This window comes from Cervus canadensis, chromosome 22 (assembly GCF_019320065.1).
Source record: "Cervus canadensis isolate Bull #8, Minnesota chromosome 22, ASM1932006v1, whole genome shotgun sequence".
NCBI lineage: Eukaryota > Metazoa > Chordata > Mammalia > Artiodactyla > Cervidae > Cervus > Cervus canadensis.
The window spans coordinates 47,859,272-47,883,909 of NC_057407.1; the positions used below are offsets into that span (position 1 = coordinate 47,859,272).

A 24,638-nucleotide genomic window follows, 5' to 3' on the forward strand; every position below is an offset into this window, starting at 1 on the left:
CCGCGTGCTGTTATAACTGGGTGTCCACCTCTCCCACAAAGGGATTCTGCCATGATTCCCCTTTGTACACCCGAGGGATTTGTATAGTACCCACCCTCTCAAGAGATCACAAAATCTTTGCTGGAAGTCTACAGGCACCCTTCTGCCAGCAGTAAAACCAAATGCATTCAGGTGGAAATTCTGAAAAAAGGACAGAAAGGCTGTTTTGCCAGCAGCTCGACAGGCCTGGATGGTTTCTAGCCAGGGGTTAGGCAAATGGCCTAGGAAGTGTGAACTTAAGATCCTCAGTGGGAATTCCCTGGTGGTCCAGGGGTCAGGACTTGGAGCTTTCACTGCGGGCACTTGGGTTCAATCCCTGGTCGGGGAACTAAGATTCTGCAAGCCACGAGGTGTGGCCGGCGGGGGGGGGGGGGGAAGAGATTTTCATTCACTCAAGATGAACTGGAGAACCATGAATCTTCGGAAAAGCTGGCTATTTTTTTTTCTTATGAACCCTTAGGTGTATGTCAAAGGGCATCTATTTTCTCATTTCAGGCTCCACACACCTGGCCAGACCAGGCCACGAGGCTCACCACGCACAGAGACCTCCCACATAGCAGTGGTGGCAGTGACAGGGACCGCTGTTTCCCAGGGCTGGCCCTCTGGGTTGAGTACTTCACAATTCTCATCTCAAACCATCCTCCCAGATACCCAAGGAGATAGGGGACTGCCTCTACCTTTCTCTTTGCCGAGAAAATGCAGCTAGGAAGGGCTTGTGCCAGGACTCAGACACAAGTGGGCCTGTTTCCAGAGCACATGCTTTCCCCATGCGCCACGCCGAAGACAATCCTGAAACAGCTCGGGTCAGATTAAGACGGAGGGAACATGCCAAGTGGGGAGAAAAGCATGGCCATAAACTCATATTTAATATAAATGATTGCTTAAGCTGTTCTGTTGTTACTATGGGTGATTTAGTTTTTATGGCTCACTCAAATAACTTAGTCAGAGGGAGAAAAAACTGTCTCTTCTCTGGTCGACAGTACATTTCTCTGCAAGTAAACAAGCTGTTTGTTCATGTCTTGGAGACAATGAGCTGTTAACACCCAGGCCGGGTAGTAAATAGCTCTGCAAAACCCACTTTCCTGGATCCTGTTTTCATCAACGGATCACATAAATCTTCCCCATAACTAACAAACTAACAAGCTAACCTATATATTTAAAAAATGCCTGACTCTGGAGATCATGAGCTACTTATAATTTCCACCATATGATTACTTGCCTGTTTGGCAGCCACAAACAGGGCTGCGGGGTTACTATTTGCTTGGGTCACTTGGCAAACCATTGCCCCCGATGGGGAAACGGCAGCTCACTCTGCTCCCTGGTTTAAGGAAGAGGTGAAGCAGCTCAAATGGTCTCACGTCCAGGACTGCGGGAGGGCCTGGGCATCTTCCTGCTAAATAAGGTCAACGTCAGGGCCTGCAGGAACCACCTGGAAGCTGGGGGGTTTTGAATCTTCTAATCACTCTTGGGCTGGGCTGGTACTCTCAAAAGCAGGCTAGCAGGGGAAATGGATGGATTTCCTAAGGACCGGTATGAGCCTCACTCCGCCCGCGACCCTCACTTCCTTGAAAAGGTCAAGGTAGGGCTGGGTGGGTCTCTTGACCCTGCTGCCTTCCACCCCAGTGGCCGCCTCTCCACTGGCTACAATCCAGAGGCCCTTGATTTACTCATAAGCCTCTGCTAAAAGGGTTTCACAGCTGATGTATGAAATCAAAATCTATATTGCCATGGAAAAATGTTTATAACATTAGGTCGAAAAAGCAAGATACCTGTATATCTGACTTGATCATAATTGTGCAAAACAAATGAAAAGCGATTACAACAGAGAAAAGCCTGGCAAAAAATATATATCAATGTTAATGGAAATTGTCAGATATGAGTATTTACATCTCTTCCTTCTGTATTTTCTAAATGCTTGATGGTCATTATATTTTACTCTAACAATGCAGAAAGAAAATCGTCTCGTTAAGCTTTCTTCCAGCAACTTTGTAAAGCTGAGGAGAAACCACATCCTACTCCTAACCTTAAAACCTTTAGGCATACTCCTCTGCTTTCCATTCTGGGAGGTCTGAAGGGAAAGCCAGGCAAGGGCAGCACTGTAAGCCTTGCAGGACGTAAATGGCCTGGCTGTGGTGGCCCACGCTCACCCCCAGACTGTGACATCGCCAGAAGGAACACGCCCGCCAAACCAAACCAGATGAGGCCCGTGTGAAGAGAAGGCGCCAAGTCCGCGGTCTGCCCCAGCAGGGGGCTTTCTCCTCCGGCAGCCCACCTGGCCTCTCACCGTCCCTGGACACAAAGGCGGCCCTGCTCCTTCTCTTTGCTTAGTCAAGACTCGGCCTTTCGCCACCTGTCTTCACTCGCCCCTTTGAACGTCCCTACTGACAACACGAGAGGTCTCATGGTGGCCCACAGGGCCAGCAGACGGTCTGTATCAGAACTGTTAACAGTAAGATGTGAAAAATAGACAGTGTGATACACACACCTCCCGGTTACACTGAGTTTAAGAATACTTTGGAGGAATAAAGGGATAGGAACTTCAAACATCAGGCTCAAACATTTCAAAAAGATATCCATGTTTTACCAGATTTAGGAGGCAAACATCACCAAAAATCATTCCAAAACTTTCTGTTGCTTTCCCCTTGATCATCTTCCTGCTCCTCTCCAGGCCCACAAGTGCACCTGACTTCTGGTCTCTTTAAGGCAGACTCGTCATCACACTCACACCCTACTTCCCGCTCCTCCTCTCCTCATTCCCCACTTCTCAGGACATCCCTGTTCTTCAGGGGCTGGTTCAAAGCCCACCTCTTGGAAGAAGCCTGTTCCAGTGGAAAGGATTTATTCCTCTGCCACTGAGCTCCCCAATAAACATGTGTATGTCTAGGCTACATCTTCAGCCCATTCCTCTCTCCCAACTTCCAGGCCACTTTATCCACCTGCGCGCTGGACAGATGTCATCTCTGGATGTCTCCTAGGAGCCCGTCACCCAGCAGGTCCCCTCTTCCGCTGGGGCACCCACCTCCTGGTATAAACATCTATGCTTCTCCCTCTCATTAAGTCACTGGTTTTGATGTTCTTAGCAGCTCTTAAACCTGTCCGCAACAATGCCCTGGCCCTGTCATGCCCCAGCTGAGGCCCGCACCTTCTGTCTCTGGACCACTACGACAGCTGTGAAGCTTGTCTCACTGCTGCCAATTCTAAGTCTCATAATAACTACTGACAGGGCCCACGGAGATGTAACCCAACAAGGGAGGAGACGGTTTGGTGGTCCCGAGTGTGGCCTCTGCAGTCAGCTTCCCAGGTACTGCCTCGACCAGCAAATGTATGGGACCCAAGTTATATGACTTAGTCTTATTGCGAGAGTTAAACGAGTTCTTACCAAGCACTTGGAACGATGCCTCTCACAGGGTAAGCGCTTCATAAATGTTAGCTCTTATTACTACCATGAGTCTCCTAAAAGCTTTTGCTTCATACAGGAGTGGGGGTTCTGCAGGTAAACCTTGGATCACAGGCTGGATTCTGTGGGTACACGTTTGTTCCCTGGCACCTGACAACTAGGAGGCCCAACCTACTATGACCGATCTTGGTCACTTACACTGTAATTTAGAAAAGCAACACTAGAAAAATCTCAGAAGTGAGTCTACTCAACTGGAGAGGCAGAGATGAGGAAAGAACAGGGAAGAAAAGGAGGGGTGAAGTGTCCAGATGAACGCTGTTGTGGGCTGTTCACCTGCTTTCTCTTAGGAAGAGAACAGTGCTTTGAAGAGGAGGTGGCGGAGCAGCCACTGGCTCAGCTCTCCTCTGCTGGGCTCTGCGCCTGCCCGTCTCTTCTCACCCGGGAGCTCCTTGCCCCTCACTGCGCATCAAACAGGAGCACCCTCCCAGGTGAGGAGGCCAACAGACCCAACAAGTCTCTCCTGCAGGCGCCCCTCCTGGGCCATTCTATTCTGCCATCTCTCTCTGGCCCCGTGCGTGCAGGTCCGTCAGAAGGACCGCCCTGCTTCCTCTCTAACTTCTGCTAAGGAAGATGTGCTCATGGTTACTCCCAGCAGCTGTCTTCTCCACACAGGCCCCTGAAAATGGACTCCCACAGGGTAGGACTGCGAGATCCCTGGCAGGGCCAGGTGGGGTGATCCTAAGACGTCTCCACTTCTCTGAGCAGCCCTGGGCAGGAAATCCTTCTCTGAGAAGTCCTGAGAAAGGCTGTAAAGAGCTGCAGATGTTGCGCATGGGCCTCACTCACGGGCCCAGGGCCTTCTGACCATGTGCGGAGTGTGTGACACTGAGGACAAGCAGGCACGGACTCTTTTCCGGGACACATTGGAGAGCAAACGCTTCCCTCTGCACTGCTGGACTTGATGTCACTGCAGCCGAGGAGATGAAGACCCTGCTTCCCACTCAGACACACCCTTCTCTTTCTCCGCCAAGGGCTGGGGCGCTTCCACCCTCCAGCACAGCAGACAAGGGGCTTTGAGAGTGCCTACAGATGGGGCAGCTGGCATGGGAGCAGAGATGGCTGCCTTCTTTGAGTCTTCAGTCCTCAGGGTAAGACAGGAATCATCCCAAATACCTCCCCAATCCCTCTGGGCGGAGTGCTGGCCCAGCAGCAAGAACCAGTATCTTCAAAGCACCAGCTGCCGAAAGGGAGTGTAGTAGAAATGCAACATTTTTGCTTGGCAGGATCCATCACCTGTCCTTGGGGTTAAAGTTCCACCACTCTCCCCTCAACCAACTCTCAGGGCGTCACCACAGCCCAGTCAATCAGAGCTATGTGACAGGCTTAGAGACGGGCATGTGACCCAAGCTGGGCCAAGGAATGTTAGCCCAGGGACTCAATGCTGTGGCTACTGAAGGAGATGTTGCTTTCTTTGCTGGTTTGCGAAACTGGCAGGAGGTAAGCCTGGAGCTACCAGGGCCATCTTGGCCACCAAGTGAGAAGCACCTACCTGATCACATAAGCCAACACTGGGCAGAAAGTAAGTGAGCTGTGGAGAGGGACAGACCTCAGACAACATCATCTGAGGACCTGGCTTCAATGCACCAGACCTTTCTGGCATTTTAAGCTATATGAAAGAATAGATTCTCTTTTTCTTTTAAGCCAGTATGGATTGGGTTTATGTTATTTGGAATGGAAAGGATTATCCCCTAAAGATGTGGGTTCCTAGGCATGGCAATGTAGAGACAGTGATCGATCACACAGGCACCGTCCTAACCTCACGACATGCACGCCCAGAGACACAGGAATAAGCAATTCTGATACAGAACGAGTCTTGTTACAGTAGGGTAGCCCAGGGCGTGGCTGGGGCCTAGAGAAGGGCTCATGGTCTAGATTTGGGGCAGGGAGGGTAGGAGTGATTTCTTAGGAGAAAGAAGTCTGAGAACTGGGCTGACAGCTTCATAAAATTGTTGGAGGGGGCAGGGAAGTAGGGAAACAGCAGTGTGTCAAGGCCCTGAAGTGAGAAGGAGCATGAAATCTGAGAAACTGAAGTGGTGAAGAGTATGAGACGGGGGTGAAGTCAGCAAGGCCCTTGTAAACCACGGTGACGAGTCTGTGGTTTCTATGAGTCTGTGGTTGATTCTATGAACACAGGGAGTGATGTGATCAGATTAGTACCACACATGTCATGGCTTTGACTTCCATAATTGGAACTACTGAGTTTAAATTTTAGATTATGACGAATGTAGGCTATCCATCTATATAAAAGATTTCCAGGATATTTAAAAATCACAGATGTGGACTCTTTCTGTGTAAAGCACCTGGAGTGGAACTTCTTATTTAAAAATCGACTTTAAATACAAATTACATGGGAAAAAAATGGGCTTTAGAGGGACATTCGGGTTCAAGTCTCAGCCCTGCATTTTGTCTGTCAGTGTGAATTCATCGACCTAACCCAGTAACATGGGTATACCTACCCTCTCAGGGTTGTTGAATGGATGCAGTGAAAACAGGATATGTTTGTGTACGACAGAAAGTCTACCAGTGCCTTAAGATACAGCAACAAAAACTTTCGGTCTAAACCCACTGCGCTGTTGCACTATGAACAGAAGTTAGCTTGTACCCAGACAACAGTCCTCACAAAAACAGCCTAGCTTTAGGAGAAAACATGTAGGCAGACCCATTGTGTTTTTGGTTATGTGAATTCTAAACTTAGAACACGAAGAAGCTCTTTAGAACTCTACCTCCTATCTAGTGAAGGTTTCTTTGTATAATAATAATAATGTTAGAAAGTAAACAAGTAAGAACCAGGTCCACATGCGACACTTAAAATAAGCCCTAGAATTCAGGCCTTTTCAAGGAAGACCTACATGAAATATGATCAGAAATAAAGTGTTGTAGTTAAAATCATGGAATGCCATGGGGAAAGTCCACCGAGGCTGAGGGTGGGGTTTGGTCCATCACTGGGATGAGAGGACTGTTTCTGCCAACGGACAGAGGCACCACTGAACCCACAGGCCCTCTTAGGTGGGCCTAAGAGGCCGAGAAGGACGTTTCTTCTGATCATCTTCCTCTACTTCCTGACCTGACTGGCTCCCTTCTGTACCCAGACCCCAAAGCCAGCATTTCCTAATTAGTGTGGTAGTTGCCCACCATGCCGCATCACCACTGCACTTTGACAGTTCTTGCCTTCTGACCTGGTTTCGACTCCAGACGTAGAGAGGCTTAGGAACCATCCTGAATCCCTGGCTGCAGAACTGCAATCTCTGGAGTCTACACAGGATCAGGGCTTTGCACACCGTCCTCTGTGAGCATCCCACCAACCATCCTTGTCTCTGATCTGACCTATAACTCCCAGCGTCGCCCCCCCACCCCCAGCTCTATAGGATCAAGACGAAAGTAGCTGACACGTGGGTGGGAATGTTTGCTACTGCCTGTGAATTCATCCACAATCATTCAAGGGTCTCCCCAAGAGGAGAAACTGCACCTTGGCAGCTACAGAGGTCAAAGTTCACCTTTCATTTCCATGGTGCCAAGCCAGCCTCCATGCTGGCACGGGGTCCAGACTGCCAAAGACCCAGTGTAACAGAATTTCCAGGAGAAAACGGACTTAACACACAAAGTCTACGGCTAAGGTGTCAAAGCACCGAAACCTGCCCTGAGCACCAGTTTCTTTCATGTCTCGAGCAGAACTGAGAAAGGTACTGCACAGTAGATTTGTGTCATCACGTTATTTACAGCAGAACATTAAAAATATGCAGACACCAACGCTATCAGAGCTGCAAAACTGGACACCAGAGTTTCCCAAAGTAGGGCTGCTTCTCCACCCCTGTGGATGTCAGAGCACATTACAACCCTGAAGAGGCCATACGGCTGGATTTACAGCCATGTTACCACGGAAAAAGCTAAACACGCTTTTTTAAGGAAAGAGGGGGAGTTCCTCTCAAGGGTCGGCTTTTTAAATGAATGCACCGTTTCTTCTCTTCCAGAACTGGGCTGCAATCTCTGGAATGCATCCCAGGGCCGTGGTTTGGAATGAGTGTCTAACAGGAAATTCTGGGCAGTCTATGCATACATTACATTCCTTTCCCACCCTGAATGAGAGTCGTCAACAAACACAACTTTCCTCTGTTGGAATAAAATGGGAGGTGTGGGGGTGGGGAGAGGCCAGGGCGCAGACCGCGCAGAGTTCAAAAGCAGATGTGGCTGCTGAGAATTCAAACATCTCTCGCTCCTAGAAAAAGGACTTAAGTCACTTTTTGAGATGTTCCATCAGTCCCGACTCTATGTGCAAAGAATCGATTTGCTCAGGGAATTACACCCGCCACCCTCTGAAAGAAATGTACCTGTGGACGCTCTTTTCCCCACTGCAGCCTGGAACTGGCAGTGGTTCCTCTAGCAGTGAGAAATCAAGGGGTGGGGGGGCGCAGCAAGGGCTGATGGCTGAGAACTGGGCAGGAACTCATCCTCCAGAGATGGGAGGATGCGCTTCCCCCGTTCACAGTTGGCTCCTAATAGCCCCCATCAGCTGAGCACCTTGTCTGTGAGAGCCCCTGACACAGCTCACCTGTGGCCTTCACGATGTGCAGTTGCCCATACCATCACCCCATTTTCTGATGAGAAAATCAAGGCTCAGAGTCCACAGGAGTGTGCAGGGAGCGTTCTGGGGTTCAAAGCCAGAGCAGCTGGCTGTAGGGCTCCTGGTCTCCCCACCCGCTTCCCTGTCTCTCCCCAGCACTTGATGGATTTGGGTTTTATTTCCAGGGAGAAGCTCTAAATATGAGGCCTTGGACCGCCTGCCTTCACTCCAAACACCGTACTCTGAAAAGCCCAAAATGAACCTGTAATACTCCCAGCAGCCCTATTAGACGAAGCCAGACACAGAGGATGTGCCACTGACCCCTGAATGTCTCCAGGCCATCAAACTCTGTGACAGCTCCCCAGGAAGGCCCCTCGGCTGGGAATGCCTTTCCTGGCCTCAGTCCTTCCCCAAGCCCCTATGCCCACGTGACGCAGCTCCTGTCGCAGGGCTGGAGATACACTGGGTCTGTGTGGGTCTAGAATATGAACTCTTAACCATCACTGTACAGAGTCTGTTTTTCACACTGAAAGCCAAAATCAGTAGTGGAACAAAGGATTTAAACAGATAACACACTTATCTCGAGGAAGCAAAAGTTGACATTTAACAGTAATCAAATCAATGAAATGTTTAAACAACAAGGCCCAGTTGTGGAGCTAATAAATGAGCAGAAATGATAAAAATAAAAACAGACAGTCAATGGTGGTAAGGTTCTGACGGCCTGGGCCCATTTACTCACACATCGCTGGTAACTCCATTATCTGGAACAAGCCATATGAAAAGCAGGTGAGTGATGTGTCAGAGACCGTGCTGCACTCACACCAGCGGCCTGAGCATCCAGCAGAGCAGGGATGCTTAATTAAATCAGCGCACGGCAACTGGAGCGAACATTGTGCAGCCACAAGAAGTGACCATCATGAGGACGCGTGGGGAGGCACATGTGGTCCATGTCAGGCAGGGCATCTCAGACGCTGCACTATGCAGTGCTTGTGACTTTGTCTTTCGCTTCTGGACAAACTGGGGCAGGCAGGCTCCAGAAGGTTCCAAGCAGGTACCTGCCTGGAACACATGTTGTTCATGTCTGAGTTCCTAAGCCTAGGAATACGTTGGTGCAAAACAGGCCTGTCGTGATGGATGTTTACTGAACGAGCGAATGTGTGAAAGGTAACACAGAACAATGAAAATGACTGATTTATTAAGGAACAGCTCCTGAGATTCTGTGGGAGCGCGCTCAGCCCTGCAGCACGCCTTTCCTGGGAAGTGCTCTTACCCACAACAAGCCTCCCTCCTCCAAGCAGTTTCAATCTATGCCACCTACACAAGGCCAAAGAAGCCAACACACAGCTTCCGGCTGTGTTTAGTAAAGGTCACAACTCCTGCTTCCTATAAAATAAATAGTGCACGTTTTCTGAAATCAGAGAGATTATATGAAATTCACCAGCGGAGAAGGAAATGGCAACCCATTCCAGTACTCTTGACTGGAAAATTCCATGGACAGAAGAGCCTGGTGGGCCACAGTCCATGGGGTCACAAGGAGTTGGACACGCCTGAGCAACTTCACTCTAAGCAAGCACAGCAATCTCTGGATACTAGGACTAGGTTAATTATAATTTTTCTTTATATCTTTTGTATCGCTTCTCAATTTCTATAATCTACTCATTTGTATAGTGGAAAAAACTGAGTAAATATTAACAATGCTTATTTCTACTTAAAAAAATATATATGAATGTTTTTACATTTCATGAGATATCCTTCTACAACCTTAGTTTGATTGGTTGTATTGGATTCCACTGTATGGATGTGCACTTGCCATAATTAAACTAACAGGATATTTATGTTGTTTCCTTCAAAAATGTGTCATAGTAAATGCTGCAGTTTGTTTGCAAAAGCAATGCTGGGAACAATCTAGTTGTTTATCAATGTGGGACAAAATATAATACATCCCAGATGTGCAATGTTACAGTTGTCAAGGAGAAGGCTACTGTTCCATGTGCAGTGATAACAGCTAACACTTATCTTATGTAAGATGCACCAGGCGGTGTTCCACGCACTTTATATATATCTTGACTCACTCAATCCTTTCAGTAATCTTATGAGGTAAGGACTATTATTATATTCATTTTATAGATGAGGCCCAGAGAAGTTAAGAAACTTGCTCAAGATGACATAGCTAGTAAGTATTAGGCTTTATTCAAACCCAACTGGTCTGGGCTCTTCACCTACGTACTGTACAGCCTACTGATAATGGAGCACATTCTGGGATACAGTAAATAAGAGAAGCAAGGTACACTGAAACATACAGTGTGCTACCATCAACCTTCAAATACAAAATCAAATAAATTAACAAAATAAAAAGCCAAGCATGTGCATATTCTCATAGATGGAAAGAGTCTCTCTAGAAGGATTTACTAATGTAAGTAACTGGTTGCCCCATGGGAGAGGAACATAGAACACATCAGAAAGGAGGAAGAATTACTTTAGTATCCTTTGGATTTTGCATCATGTATTAAAATAATAATGGCATACTGTGTATCATGCATTATAATAAGTAAAAAACTAAACCATCAAAAATAATATTGCAGGGAGCATGGCGTACATAATTTTATGTGCACATCTGACTTATCCCCTTAGAAGAAATTCCTAGAAGTATAATTGCTTTTCAAAGGCCAAAGTCTTTGAAAAAAAAAAAAAGTCAAGCCTCTAGATAACTATGGACACTCTGCCACCTAGAAAGGCGGTGTTGCTGTGCACCCAGCCCTCCTGGGGCGTCCACGTAGGCTGTGCAAACAGGAGACTTGAAATGGCCTTTGCCAAGCTGAAAGGGGAAAACGGCAACCTGCTGTTGCTTTAATTTGCATTTCTCGGACTGCCATCTGAGCTCTACAATCTTCTGTATACTTTTGGTCATTTCTATTTCTTTTGAAAACTGCTTATACATTTTTTTTGCCTATTATTTTAATATTTTGACTTACAAAGGTTTCTTTGCCATATATGAGAGACATAATCCTTGGACTAATCTGTACACTGGAAATTTTCTCTGCTTTCAGTCTCCTACTTTTTAAAAATAGCAGTTACACGATGGCCCTATATGCGAGACAGCAAAAGAGACACAGATGTAAAGAACAGTCTTTTGGACTCTGTGGGAGCAGGAGAGGATGGGATATGAGAGAATAGCACTGAAACATGTATGTTATCATATGTGAAACAGATCGCCAGTCCAGGTTTGATGCATGAGGCAGGGTGCTCAGGGCTGGTGCACTGGGATGACCCTGAGGGATGGGATGGGGAGGGAGGTGGGAGAGGGGTTCAGGATGGGGAACACAGGTACACCCATGGCTGATTCATGTCAATGTATGACAAAAACCTCTACAATACTGTAAAGTAATTAGCCTCCAACTAAAATAAATAAATTAATAAAACAGCAGTTACATATGTGCAGAAGTTTTAAGGAAATCAAATCTAAACATTTTTCAACTGATTCCTTCTCAGCCTATTCACTTACATTTTCTTCTAGTTCTTCTTTAGCTTAAAGTAAATATTTTATCTGTTTAGAGTTTATTCTGGTATACAATAGGCTATACAAACCTACCTTCCCCTCAAAAGACTAGTCAAATATACTAATAATATTTACTGAACAATTCATTCTTAGACAATGATTTGGGGATTCTGTTCTACCCTATCCCATTCCATCTGATCCCACTCCACTCCTTTGCTTGTGCCAATAATATATAGCTTGCTACTATAGATTTATTGTTTTATATTTAATACTACCAGTCCTCATTTATTATTTTTTCAAAAAGTTCTTGGACAGTCTAATCCTTTATGCTTCCAGATGAATGTCTGAACCACTTTATCAAGTTCTACATTTACTCACATCAGGCTCATAAAATATACATCCACTAATTTTAGTTAATTCCATTAAAGTAATTAAAGGAAGGTTAGAATTAAAAAGTTAAAAAAATCCATTTGTTGTACCTTAGTCATAAAACTGTGCCAAGATTAAAAGTGGCTTTGTCTATTAGCTTAAAAACAGGTAGTTATAACTATGTTTTATGTAAAGTCCCACGGTAACAACCTATGGGATTAACAACAACAACAAAGAAAACACCCATGGAAGACACACACACACAAATGAGAAGGAATAAGTTCATGTCACTATTAAAACCCCAACAAAACACAAAGAAGAAAGCTAGAAAAAAGAAAAAGAGGGCCAAAAATGTAACAAGACTGACAGAAAACAATACAAAATGTAAGACTTTCCCTGTCAGTAATTACTATAAACATAAACAGATTAAACTCCCCAATCAAAAGACACAGATTGACTGAGTGGATTAAAAAAAATAAGATCCAACTATATGCTTTCTACAAGAGACTCACTTTAGATTTGAGAACACACATAGGCTGAAAGTGAAAGACTATTAAAGAAAAAAAAAAGATAATCATTGCAAATGGTAACCAAGATAAAGGAGGGTAGTTTTACTTATACAGACAAAGCAGACTTTAAGCCAAAAACTCTCATAAGAGCAAAAAAGAACATTATCTAACAGTAAAAGGGTCAATTCATCAGGAAGACATAACAATTATAAATATACACGCAGAAACATCAGAGCATGCAAAAATGGACAGAACTTAAGGGAGAAATAGACAGCAACACAGTAACAGTAGGAGGTTTCAATAACCCACCAGCAATGGATAGAACATCTAGAGAAGACAAATAAAGGAACAGAGGGCTTGAACAACACTTTACTTCAAATGGACCTACCAGACATATTCAGAACATCCCATCCAGCAAGGGAACAACATATACGCTTCTCAAGTGCACATGAAACATGCTCTAGGATAGATCATGGATTAAGTCACAAAACAAGCCTTAACAAATTTAAGAAGGCTAAAATCATACCTGGTATCTTTTCTTACCACAATGGAACTAAAGTGGAAATGAACAGCAGAAGAAAAACTGGAAAATTCACACTTATGTGGAAATTAAACAACATACTCTTGAATGATCAACAGGTCAAAGAAGAAATTAAAAGGAATTAGAAAATATCTTCAGGCAAATAAAAATGAAAACACCGCAAACCCAAACTTAGGGGATGTAGAAAAAGGAGTATGAAGATGGAATTTTATAGTAGTAAATACCTACATTAAAAAAGAAGAAAGGTCTCAAGTAAATAACCTAACTTTACACTTCAAGAAATTAGAAAAAGAACAAACAAAGTCCAGAGTTAAAAGAAGAAAGGCGACGATAAAGATTAGAGTGCCGTTGTTCAGATGTTCCGTCGTGTCTGACTCTCTGCAACCCCATGGCTGCAGCACACCAGGTTTCCCTGTTCTTCACCACCTTCCAGAGTTCGCTCAAACTCAAGTCGCTCAAAGTCAAGAGTAGAAATAAACAAAATAGAGAACCAGAAAAGCAATTCTAAAAATCAATGAAACTGAGCTGGTTCTTTGATAAGACCAACAAAATTGACAAATGTTTAGCTAGACTAACAGAAACAGAGAGAAGACTCAAATAAGTACAATCTGTAATGAAACAGGAGACATTACAATTGAGGTCACAGAAATAAAAAGGACTATAAGAGACAACTATGAACAATTACATGCCAAGACTTCCCTGGTGGTCCAGTGGTGAAGAACCCACCTGCTAACGCCGGGGCCCCTTCCTCGGTCTGGGGAGGTCCTGCACGCAGCGGAGCGGCTGAGCCCATGTGTCACAACTACCGAGCCCACGCTCTGCAACCGCTGAAGCCGGTGAGCCGAGAGCCTCACCTCAGTGAGAAGCTCACACACCACAGCAAAGAGCAGCCCCTGCTTGCTGCAACTATAGAACGCTCATGCACAGCAATGAAGACCCAGCACAGCCAAGAATAAAACAAACTAAAAAATAAACAATTATATGCCAACCAGTTGGAAATCTAGAAGAAAGAGACAGACTCCTAGAAACATACAACCTACCAAGAATGAGTTAAGAAGAAACAGGAAATATGAACAATCCAATAACGAATAAGGAGACTGAATCAGTTATTAAAAATCTTTCAATAAAGAAAATCCCAAGGCCAGATGGCTACACTGGAGAATTCTACCAAACATTTAAGAAATTATTAATGCCAATCCTTTTCAAACTTTTTCAGAAAGGTAAACAGAAGGACAATAATACTTCAAACTCATTTTATGAGGCCAGCATTATCCTACTACCAAAGCCAGACAAAGACACCACAAGAAAAAACCTCAGGCCAACAGCCCTGATGAATATAGATGTAAAAATCCTCAACAAAATACTAGCAAACCAAATTTAATAGCACATTGAAAGAATCACATGCCATGACCAAGTGAGATGTGTCCTTGGGATGCAAGGATGGTTCAACACACAAAAGCGAATCAATGTGACCCACCATAACAGAGTGAAAGATAAAGATCACAGTATCATCAGCAGATGCAGAAAAGACCTTTGACAAAATTCAACACTGAATCATGATAAAAATAACTTAAAAACTAGGATTAAAAGAAAAATACTTTAACATAATAAAGGCTATATAAAATATCTCACAGTTGACATCATACTAAAGGTAAACAACAGCAGCTCTTCCTCTAAGACGTGGACCAGGCAAAGATGACTACTCTTACCATTTCTATTCAATACAGTACTGGAAGTGGGAGCAACTGAGTAAGAAAAAGGGATCAGAAGGCATCCAAATCAGAAAGGAAGAATATATCTCAACTCATAGACGACATGATTTTATAGTATAATAGAAAACTCTAAGGATTCCACAAAAGAACTATTAGAATTAATAAATGAATTCAGCAAACTTGTTGGACACAAAAGCAATGCATAAGAATCAGTTGCTTTTCTATCCACTTATAATGAACAATCTAAAAGGGAAATTAAGAAAACAATTGGATTTACAATGTCATCAAAAAGAATAAAATACTTAGGAATAAACTTAACCAAGGAGGCAAAAAACTTCTACATCAGAAACTACAAAAGACTGGTGATATAAATTAGACAGAACAAAAGGTAAGACAGCCTGTATTCATGGATTAGAAGACAATACTGTTAAAATGTCCACACTACCCAAAGCAATCTACAGCATCAATATAATCCCTATCAAACTTCCAGAGGCTTTTTTGGCAGAAATATTAGAAAAAACAGTCCTAGAATTCATAAGAAATCACAGAGGACTCCAAATAGTTAAAACAATTTTGAGAAAGAAGAACAAAGCTGGAGGCCTCATGTTTCCTGACTTCACAACATATTAGAGATCTACAGAAGTGTTGCACTGACATAAAGACAGATACACGGACCAAATGAACAAAATAGAAAGCCCAGAAATAAACTCATGCATACATAGTCAAATGATCTCCAACATGGGAGCCAGCCAAGACGACACAATAGAGAAAGTACAGTCTCTTCAACAAATGGTATTTCTGAAAACTAGACATCCACATGTAAAACAATATGATTGGACCTTTATATTATACCAGAGACAAAAATCAACTCAAAATGGATTAAAGATTTTAAATGTTAAGACCTAAAACTATAAAACTAGAAGAAAACAAAGGGGAAAGCTTCATAACACTGCTCTCGGCAATGATTTTTTAGATATGATACCAAAAGCACAGGTAATGAAAGCAAAAATAGATAACATTAAATTAAAAAGCTTCTGCACAGCAAAAAAGGAAACAATCAACAGAATAAAAAGGCAACCAACAGAATGGGAGAAATTATCTGCAAATCCTATTTTTAGTAAGAGGTTAATATCCAAAATATATAAAGGACTCTAACTCAACAGCAAGAAACCCCAAACAATCAGATTAATAAACTGACATTTCTCTTAAAGAATACACACTGCAGCCAACAAATATATGAAAAGATGTTCAATATCACTAATCACCAGGGAAATGCAAATTAAAACTACAGTGAGGTATCACCTCGTACCCGTAAGGATGATTATCATCAGAACAAAATAACAAGTGCTGGTGAGGGTGTGGAGAAAAGTGGAACGTTTGTGCCCGGTTGGTGGGAATTTAAAATGTGGCAGCTGCTGTGGAAAACAACATGGAGGTTCCTCAAAAATGAAAAAATCCCATATTTTTAAAAGTATCACTACCATATAATACAATAATCTCACTTCTGGGTATTCATCTAAATGAACTGAAAACAGGATCTGAAAGAGATATTTGTACTTTCAAGTTCACTGCATTATTCACACTAGTCAAGAAGTAGAAGCAACTAAAATGTCCATCAATGGATGACTGGATAGAGAAACGGTGGTGTGTGTGCATGTGTGTAATGGAATACTACTCAGTGTTAAAAAAGAAGAAAATGCTGTCATATGCTATACATGAATGTACCTTGAGATCATCAGGCAAGATGAAGAAGTTCCAGAGATGTGATGTACTACAACATTCATACTGTTAATAGAACTGTACTGTACACTTAAAAATGCATTAAGGAGTAGATTTCATGTCATGTGTTTTTTTTTTCTAACCACATTAAAAAAAAAAAAACAGTGGGTCTGGGAGGAAGCCACAGCTCCCGCTGATGGAAGGAACACCTCCTGTACTGTGTGAGCGCTTCATAGCTCAACCTGACACAGTCTTCCCCTCACATCGGTATCACCACCCTCATTTTAATGGCCTGCAAGCCAGGCACCTAGGCTTGGCCCAAGAATGCACAGTTAGGTACCAAGTGGTAGAAGTGTAATTTATACTCAGCTTGTTAGACTGCAAAGCCTACACCTTCCTGCCCACTGTCATTACGACCAGCATACCACAGGCTCTCTCTCTCGTTCCCTCTGGCCTGTGAGTGACCCAAGTGCAGTGGTGGGGCATGTCCACTCCTGGTTCATCACCACCACAGCCTAACAGTGCAAGTATCTTCTAGGTAATGAATGCATTTGCTTCTTCTTGTGGATAAGAGCCACAATACATTGATAAAATTCCACTAAAAACTGCTATTATTAGGTCAAGCTTCTTCCAGAAGAATTACTAGTCAAAGGAGCAAACCAGTTCACCTGGAATGTGCTTCTTCTATGTTGGTTCTATGATTAAAATGTAATCATATCTACATTTGATCTCCATCCAGTCACATTAGATAGTGGTTCACACCTGAGAAAAGGGATGAAAGTGAAAGTCACTCAGTCATGTCCGACTCTTTGAAACCCCATGGACTATACAGTCCGTGTATAGGACTGTATATATAGTATATATAGTCCCCAGGCCAGAATACTGGAGTGGGTAGCCTTTCCCTTTTCCAGAGGATCTTCCCAACCCTTTTCATATTGTTCATGGTGTTCTCAAGGCAAGAGTACTGAAATGGTCGGCCAGTCCCTTTTTCAGTGGACCCCATTTGGTCAGAACTCTCCGCCATGACCCGTCTGTCTTGGCTGGCCCTACAGCATGGCTCATAGTTTCATTGAGCTAGTCAAGGCTGTGGTCCATGTGATCAGGTTGGTTAGTTTTCTGTGACTGTGGTTTTCATTCTGTCTGCCCTCTGATGGAGAAGGATAAGGCTTATGGAAGCTTCCTGATGGGAGAGACTGACTGAGGGGGAAATTGGGTCTTGTTCTGATGGGCAGGGCCATGATCAGTAAATCTTTAATCTGATTTTCTGTTGATGGGCGGGGCTGTGTTCCTTCCCTGTTGCTTGTTCAGTTCAGTTCAGTCACTCAGCCTGTCCGACTCTTTGCGACCCCATGGGCTGAAGCACGCCAAGCTTCCCTGTCCTCTCTTCTTTTCACAGCTATTTGTAAGGCCTCCTCAGACAGCCATTTGCTTTTTTGCATTTCCTTTTCTTGGAGATGGTCTTGATCCCTGTCTCCTGTACAATGTCACCAACCTCCATCCATAGCTCATCAGGCACTCTATCAGATCTAGTCCCTTAAATCTATTTCTCACTTCCATTGTATAATCGTTAGGGATTTGATTTAGGTCATACCTGAACGGTCTAGTGGTTTTCCCCACTTTCTTCAATTTAAGTCTGAATTTGGCAATCAGGAGTTCATGATCTGTGCCACAGTTAGCTCCCAGTCTTGTTTTTTGCTGACTGTATAGAGCTTCTCCATCTTCGGCTGCAAAGAATATAATCAATCTGATTTCGGACTTGACCATCTGGTGATGTCCATGTGTAGCGTCTTCTCTTGTGTTGTTGGAAGAGGGTGTTTGCTATGACCTGTGCATTCTCTTGGAAGAACTCTATTAGCCTTTGCCCTGCTTCATTCTGTACTCCAAGGCCAAATTTGCCTGTTACTCCAGGTGTTTCTTGACTTCCTACTTTTGCATCCCAGTACCCTATAATGAAAAGGACATACTTTTTTGGGAGTTAGTTCTAAAAGGTCTTGTAGGTCTTCATAGAATTTTCAATTTCAGCTTCTTCAGCACTACTGGTCAGGGCATAGACCAGTTTGCCTTGGAAATGAACAGAAATCATTCTGTCATTTTTGAGATTACATCCAAGTACTGCATTTCGGACCTTTTTGTTGACTATGATGGCTACTACATTTCTTCTAAGGGATTCTTGCCCACAGTAGTAGATATAATGGTCATCTGAGTTAAATTCACCCATTTCAGTCCATTTGAGTTCACTGATTCCTAAAATGTTGACGTTCACTCTTGCCATCTCCTGTATGATCACTTCCAATTTGCCTTGATTCATGGACCTAATGTTCCAGGTTCCTATGCAATATTGCTCTTTACAGCATCAGACCTTGCTTCTGTCACCAGTCACATCCACAACTGGGTGTTGTTTTTGCTCTGGCACCGTCTTTTCATTCTTTCTGGAGTTATCTCTCCACTGATCTCCAGTAGCGCACTGGGCACCTACTGACCTGGGGAGTTCATCTTTCAGTGTCCTATCTTTTTGCCTTTTCATACTGTTTATGGGGTTCTCAAGGCAAGAATATGAAGTGGTTTGCCATTCCCTTCTCCAGTGGACCACATTTTGTCTGAACTCTCCACCATGACCCTTCCGTCTTGGGTGGCCCTACATGGCGTGGCTCACAGTTTCACTGAGTTTGGCCTCATTTGACCTGAGGCCAAACTGTGGTGGAGGTAATGAAGACAGTGGCAACCACCTTCTAAAGGTCCCCCACACGCACTGCCACACTCAGCGCCCCCAACCCTGCAGCAGGCCACCGCCGACCCACGCCTCCGCTGGAGACTCCTGGACGCTCCTGGGCAAGTCTGGGTCAGTTTCTTGTGGGGTCATTGCTCCTTTCTCCTGGCTCCTGGTGTGCACAAGGTTTTGTTTGTGCCCTCCAAGAGTCTGTTTCCCCAGTCCTCTGTAAGTTCTAGTGGTTCTATGGTGGGGTTAACGGTGACCTCCTCCAAGAGGGCTTACGCCATACCCAGGTCTGCTGCACCCAGAGCTCCGGCGGCAGGCCACAGCTGACCCAAACCTCCACAGGAGACACTCAGACACGGTTCTGGCTCAGCCTCTGTGGGTTGGGCGTGCGTTCTGTGCCCTTCCCAGGTCTGAGCAGCTCCACAGACCAGGTGCTGAGTAAGCCCACTATCCCGGGTGGACCATGTGTCTTAATCACCTCCCCCGTCCTGGCTACTCGGTTTTCTGGCTGTGCACCGTCTCAGGTGTGCCATGTATGTCTCCTCTGGAGAGATGATCTCAGGCTGCAACCCTATGGCGGGTGTCAACCATCCAGGATCTCAGGAACACGGGGTTAGCAGCTTGGAGCCTGCTCACAGTTTGGTGGAAGATGCCATCTCTGGGGCTGAGATTGTAGCAGCCCCTTGCCTTCAAGCCTGCCTCTGCTTCTGGGCAGGGAGGGGCCAGTTTGAAGCAGCAGGCTGGGTCTCCTTTGCTATTCACTCAATCCTTTGTTCTGTGAGAGACCTAGGCTGCGCCTTAGGCTGTTAGGTTAGAGCCTTTTGCGGCAAACTTCTCTTTCCCGCAGTTGCGGTTAGTTGTATATTCTGTGGGTTTTTTTCTTCTCTTGGTTAGCTTCCAAAACTCCCTAAAGACCCACGCATGAGAGGGTTTCCTACTGTGTGGAAACTTCTTCTCCTTCACAACTCCCTCCCCAGGACAGGTCTCCGTCCCTAACTCTTTTGTCTCTCTTTTTGTCTTTTACATTTTGTCCTACCTCCTTTCAAAGAGAGTGGGCTGCCTTTCTGGGTGCCTGGTGTCCTCTGCCAGTGTTCAGAAATTGTTTTGTGGAAGCTGCTCAATATTCAAATGACCTGTTGATGAATTTGTGGGGGATAAAGTAGTCTCCCTGTCCTATTCCTCTGCCATCTTAGATAAGATGATGGAATTCCAGTTGAGCTATTTCAAATCCTAAAAGACGATGCTGTGAAAGTGCTGCACTCACTATGCCAGCAAATTTGGAAAAGTCTGCAGTGGCCACAGGACTGAAAATGGTCAGTCTTCATTCCAATCCCAAAGAAAGGCAATGCCAAAGAATGTTCAAACTACTGTACAACTGCACTCATCTCACATGCTAGTAAAGTAATGCTCAAAATTCTCCAAGCCAGGCTTCAACAGTATGTGAACCATGAACTACCAGATGTTCAAGCTGGATTTAGAAAAGGCAGAGGAACCAGAGATCAAATTGCCAACATCTGCTGGATCATTGAAAAATCAAGAGGGTTCCAGAAAAACATCTATTTTTGCTTTATTGACTATGCCAAAGCCTTTGACTGTGTGGATCACAACCAACTGTAGAAAATTCTTCAAGAGATGGGAATACCAGACCACTTGACCAGCTTCCTGAGAAATCTGTATGCAGGTTAAGAAGCAACAGTTAGAACCAGACATGGAACAACAGACTGGTTCCAAACTGGGAAAGGAGCACATCAAGGCTGTATGTTGTCACCCTGCTTATTTGACTTATATGCCGAGTTCCTCATTCGAAATGCCAGGCTGGATGAAGCACAAGCTGGAATCAAGATTGCTGGGAGAAATATCAATAACCTCAGATATGAAGATGACACCACCCTTATGTCAGAAAGTGAAGAAGAACTAAAGAGCCTCTTGATGAAAGTGAAAGAGGAGAGTGAAAAAGTTGGCTTAAAACTCAACATTCAAAAAACTAAGATCATGGCATCCAGTCCCATCACTTCACGGCAAATAGATGGGGAAACAATGGAAACAGTATGAGACTTTATATTTTTGGGCTCCAAAATCACGGCAGATGGTGACTGCAGCCATGAAATTAAAAGACTCTTGCTCCTTGGAAGAAAAGCTATGACCAACCTAGACAGCATATTAAAAAGCAGAGACAAAAAAAAAAAAAAAGCAGAGACACTAGTTTACCAACCAAGGTCTGTCTAGTCAAAGCTATGGTTTTTCCAGTAGTCATGTATGGATGTAAGAGTTGGACTATAAAGAAAGCTGAGCGCCGAAGATTGATGCTTTTGAACTGAGGTGTTGGAGAAGACTCTTGAGAGTCCCTTGGACTGCAAGGAGATCCAACCAGTTCATCCTGAAGGGAATCAGTCCTGAATATTCATTGGAAGGGCTGATGCTGAAGCTGAAACTCCAAGTGTTTGGCCACATGATGTGAAGAACTGACTCGTTGGAAAAGATCCTGATGCTGGGAAAGACTGAAGGTGGGAACAGAAGGGGACAACAGAGGATGAGATGGTTATATGACATCACCAACGTGATGGACATGAGTTTGAGTAGGTTCTGGGTGTTGCGGATGGATAGGGAGGCCTGGCGTGCTGCAGTCCACGGGGTCACAAAGAGTAGGACACAACTGAATGACTAAACTGAACTGACTTCCCAACCCAGGGATTGAACCCAGGTCTCCCGCATTGCAGGAGGATTCTTTACCAGCTGAGCCACAAGGAAAGCCCAAGGATACTGGAGTGGGTAGCCTATCCCTTCTCCAGCGGATCTTCCTGACCCTGGAATTGAACCAGGGTCTCCTACATTGCAGGCAGATTCTTTACCAACTGACCAATCAGGGAAGCCCAAGAATAGGGATAATCACCTCAAATAATGCCTCAAGAGTCCTCAATTATCCTCCTCACAGCACAGACATTTCCAAGGCCAAAAAATTAGACAATAAAGCTCAAGTCTGCCAGTCAGTCAGTTTTCAATCCTGACCTCAGTTTTGCTAATGATCAACTCTACATATGTCATTTGTTGCCAGAGTCTCTGTTCTCTATGAGGCAAGACCCGATGTCTGGTTATTCTGACAAGAGGGTTTCCCTTGATCAGAGGTCCCTCCCACACTTGCACGTCAGGCCCGTCCATCTGACGACAGGAACTAACATTTGTAAGTCGGTCCCACTGACATACCTGGGCCTTTGCCTGCCCAGGGACAGCACTGAGGCATCTCCTGCGATGATCTGGTTTTCAGAGCTGGAGGGCTCTCCGACGGCACTGAAGTGGCCCCCTAAGTGAGGGCCGGGATGTAAGTTATAGGCTGGTGTCTCAGGGAACGCAGGCAGTGATACGGCTGCACGGACTCACACGGAGACGCCAGTTCTGAAGCTGCTGAGAAGATGCAGGCCCATGTGGTGGTGACAGTCAGTGGCTGTTTCTTATTTACAGTGTTGAAGGGCATCTATCTATGTCTCTATTAACAAATGAGAACAAACGTTAATTCCTTAACAGCTTCAATGAGGGTCTCTTCCTAGCTCCTGCCGCTCTGCTCACTTTGGCTTTTCTAAGCTTTATCTCTGCTGATTTGTGTGGTACATTTTAACTTCCTTTTTGCCAGCCAGCCTGCCATCACCTCTCTGACTTCCCGTGGCCTCACCGACCTCTCCCCAGCTATTGCTGGTCATCCTTCTGGGCTCAAGGAGCAGGACCATCAGCCACCAAAGGGCAGTGGATCCATCCAGCACATGCTTATTGAGTGCCTGCTGTGTGTCAGGCAGTGTTCCAGGAAGAGAGCAGTGAATAAAGCTTGCAAAAATCCCTGCCCTCACTGAACGTACATTCCAGGGGAAGGGACAGACGATAAATTAATAAACGTGCAAAACAGAGTGAGTCAGCTGGTGATAAGTATTGTAGATCAAAGTAAAGGAAGAAAGAGGTTAAAGAGTGGCGTGTGTGTGTGTTTTATTTTAAATAGGATATCTGGGGAAGACTATACTGACTGAGTGACTATGAGCAAAGGCTTGAAGGAGGTGAGGGTGAGCCTTCTGGGCTCAGACCACAGCAGGTGCCCATTGCCTGAGGTGGGGGCATCCTTGACATGTTCAAGAACAGCAACGGAGTCAGTGTGGCTGAAACAGAATTGAGGGGACAGCGATAGGGGAGAAGGTCAATGATGAAGGACTAGGTCAGGAGGCCTGCAGGTCACTGGAAGGACTTGGCTTTTCCTCTGATTGAGATGTGAAAGTTGTTGGAACAGCACTATAAAAATGGCAGGCTTATGACAGGACCTCAATAAGGCTGTTTGGGGCCAAAGTGAGGTCCTGTGAAGTCAGTAGCTCCGAGGAACACTCCTGCCTTGAAGAACTGCCACTCCTCCAAGGAAAGAGCTGATGTTTCTCCTCCAGTCTCCTGCTACCCTCCCTCCACTGGCCTCCACACAGACCTCAGCCAGCATTCCTCCTGCACTGTGGCCCCACCTTGACTTGCGTGTCCTGTGCCCAGGACCAGATACATACTTTGCAAGAGCTGGTGCAAAATGCAAAATGCAGGGCCCCTTGTTCAAAAAAGTAAGAATTTCAAGACAGTAACAGCAGAGCATTTAACCAAGTGTGGGTCCTTTTTGGGATACAGGCTGTGTGCTTATGAAGCTGGCCCTGCTTATTCCTATCTGACCCAAGATGGCAAATGAAGGCAAAGAGGGCCCTGGGAATGCAGGCCCCAGCCACTCCACCCTAGCCCCAGTCAGAGGTTTATGGTGACAGCAGCCCTTGCTACATTCTAGAGAAAGCTTCACAAGTCTGAGAGGAGGAGAAAGACAATCCCAGGAGCCACTGTGGGGAGGGCAGCCTCCTCCAGGGCAAGGAAAGCTTCCAGGAGGCGACACTACAAGCCAAGAAGGAACAGAGATGTTTCCCAAGTGCCTCCTTTGCTCTGGGCTTGGAGGCAAAGAAACCATGCCAGATGATGCTGGCAAACGTGCACGGTGATTGGCCAAGGCTTCCCCTGGGCAGGGCAGTCTACCTGGGGAGGTGGGTCTGCACCTGAGTCTGGAAGGACGGACAGAAGGCAGGGGTAGGGATGTTTATATGGGGGAAATGGAAAGTTACAAAGGCAAGCAAGCAGCCAGTGTGCTTGAGGGGCAGTGAGGAGGCCAGTTTGGCTGATGGCAGAGGAGGTACCAAGAGGTGGGACCAGCGCAGGGAGGGCTTTACCCTGAAGGCAGTGGAGGCGGGGATTAAGAGAATGTTCTGAAGGAGGAGAAGGACAGGATGAGCGCTGAGCTCTTCGAAGGCCTGGCTGGCAGTCTGTGAGGGACAGACAGCGGGGTCTGAGCCTCATGTAAGTGGGAATCCTGCCAGCCAGGGCAGCAGGGTGGGCGCCCATCCACATGAGCCGGACAGAGCGTTCCTGGCATGGACAGTAGGTCTGCACAGATGGACAGACACGAGAGAGGGTTCAGATGCGCATTTCCAAGCAAGCAACAACAAATAAGTGCACAGCACATCCCTGAGACC

General features: G+C 45.3%; 1 protein-coding gene across 6 annotated transcripts in view; it reads right to left on the reverse strand.

Moving 5' to 3' along the window:
- CTDSPL (CTD small phosphatase like) overlaps positions 1 to 24,638 on the reverse strand; it is a 119,924-nt gene that overhangs the window by 31,857 nt on the left and 63,429 nt on the right. For 2 of the 6 annotated variants that reach the window (XM_043442299.1, XM_043442298.1), the window contains exon 2: positions 22,318 to 22,597. The exons of the other annotated variants lie outside the window; for them this stretch is intronic. In XM_043442299.1, the coding sequence (XP_043298234.1) occupies positions 22,318 to 22,354 (37 nt within the window). In that variant the 5' untranslated portion in view covers positions 22,355 to 22,597. The remainder of the gene's footprint in view (positions 1 to 22,317; positions 22,598 to 24,638) is intronic. 6 annotated transcript variants of the gene reach the window in all.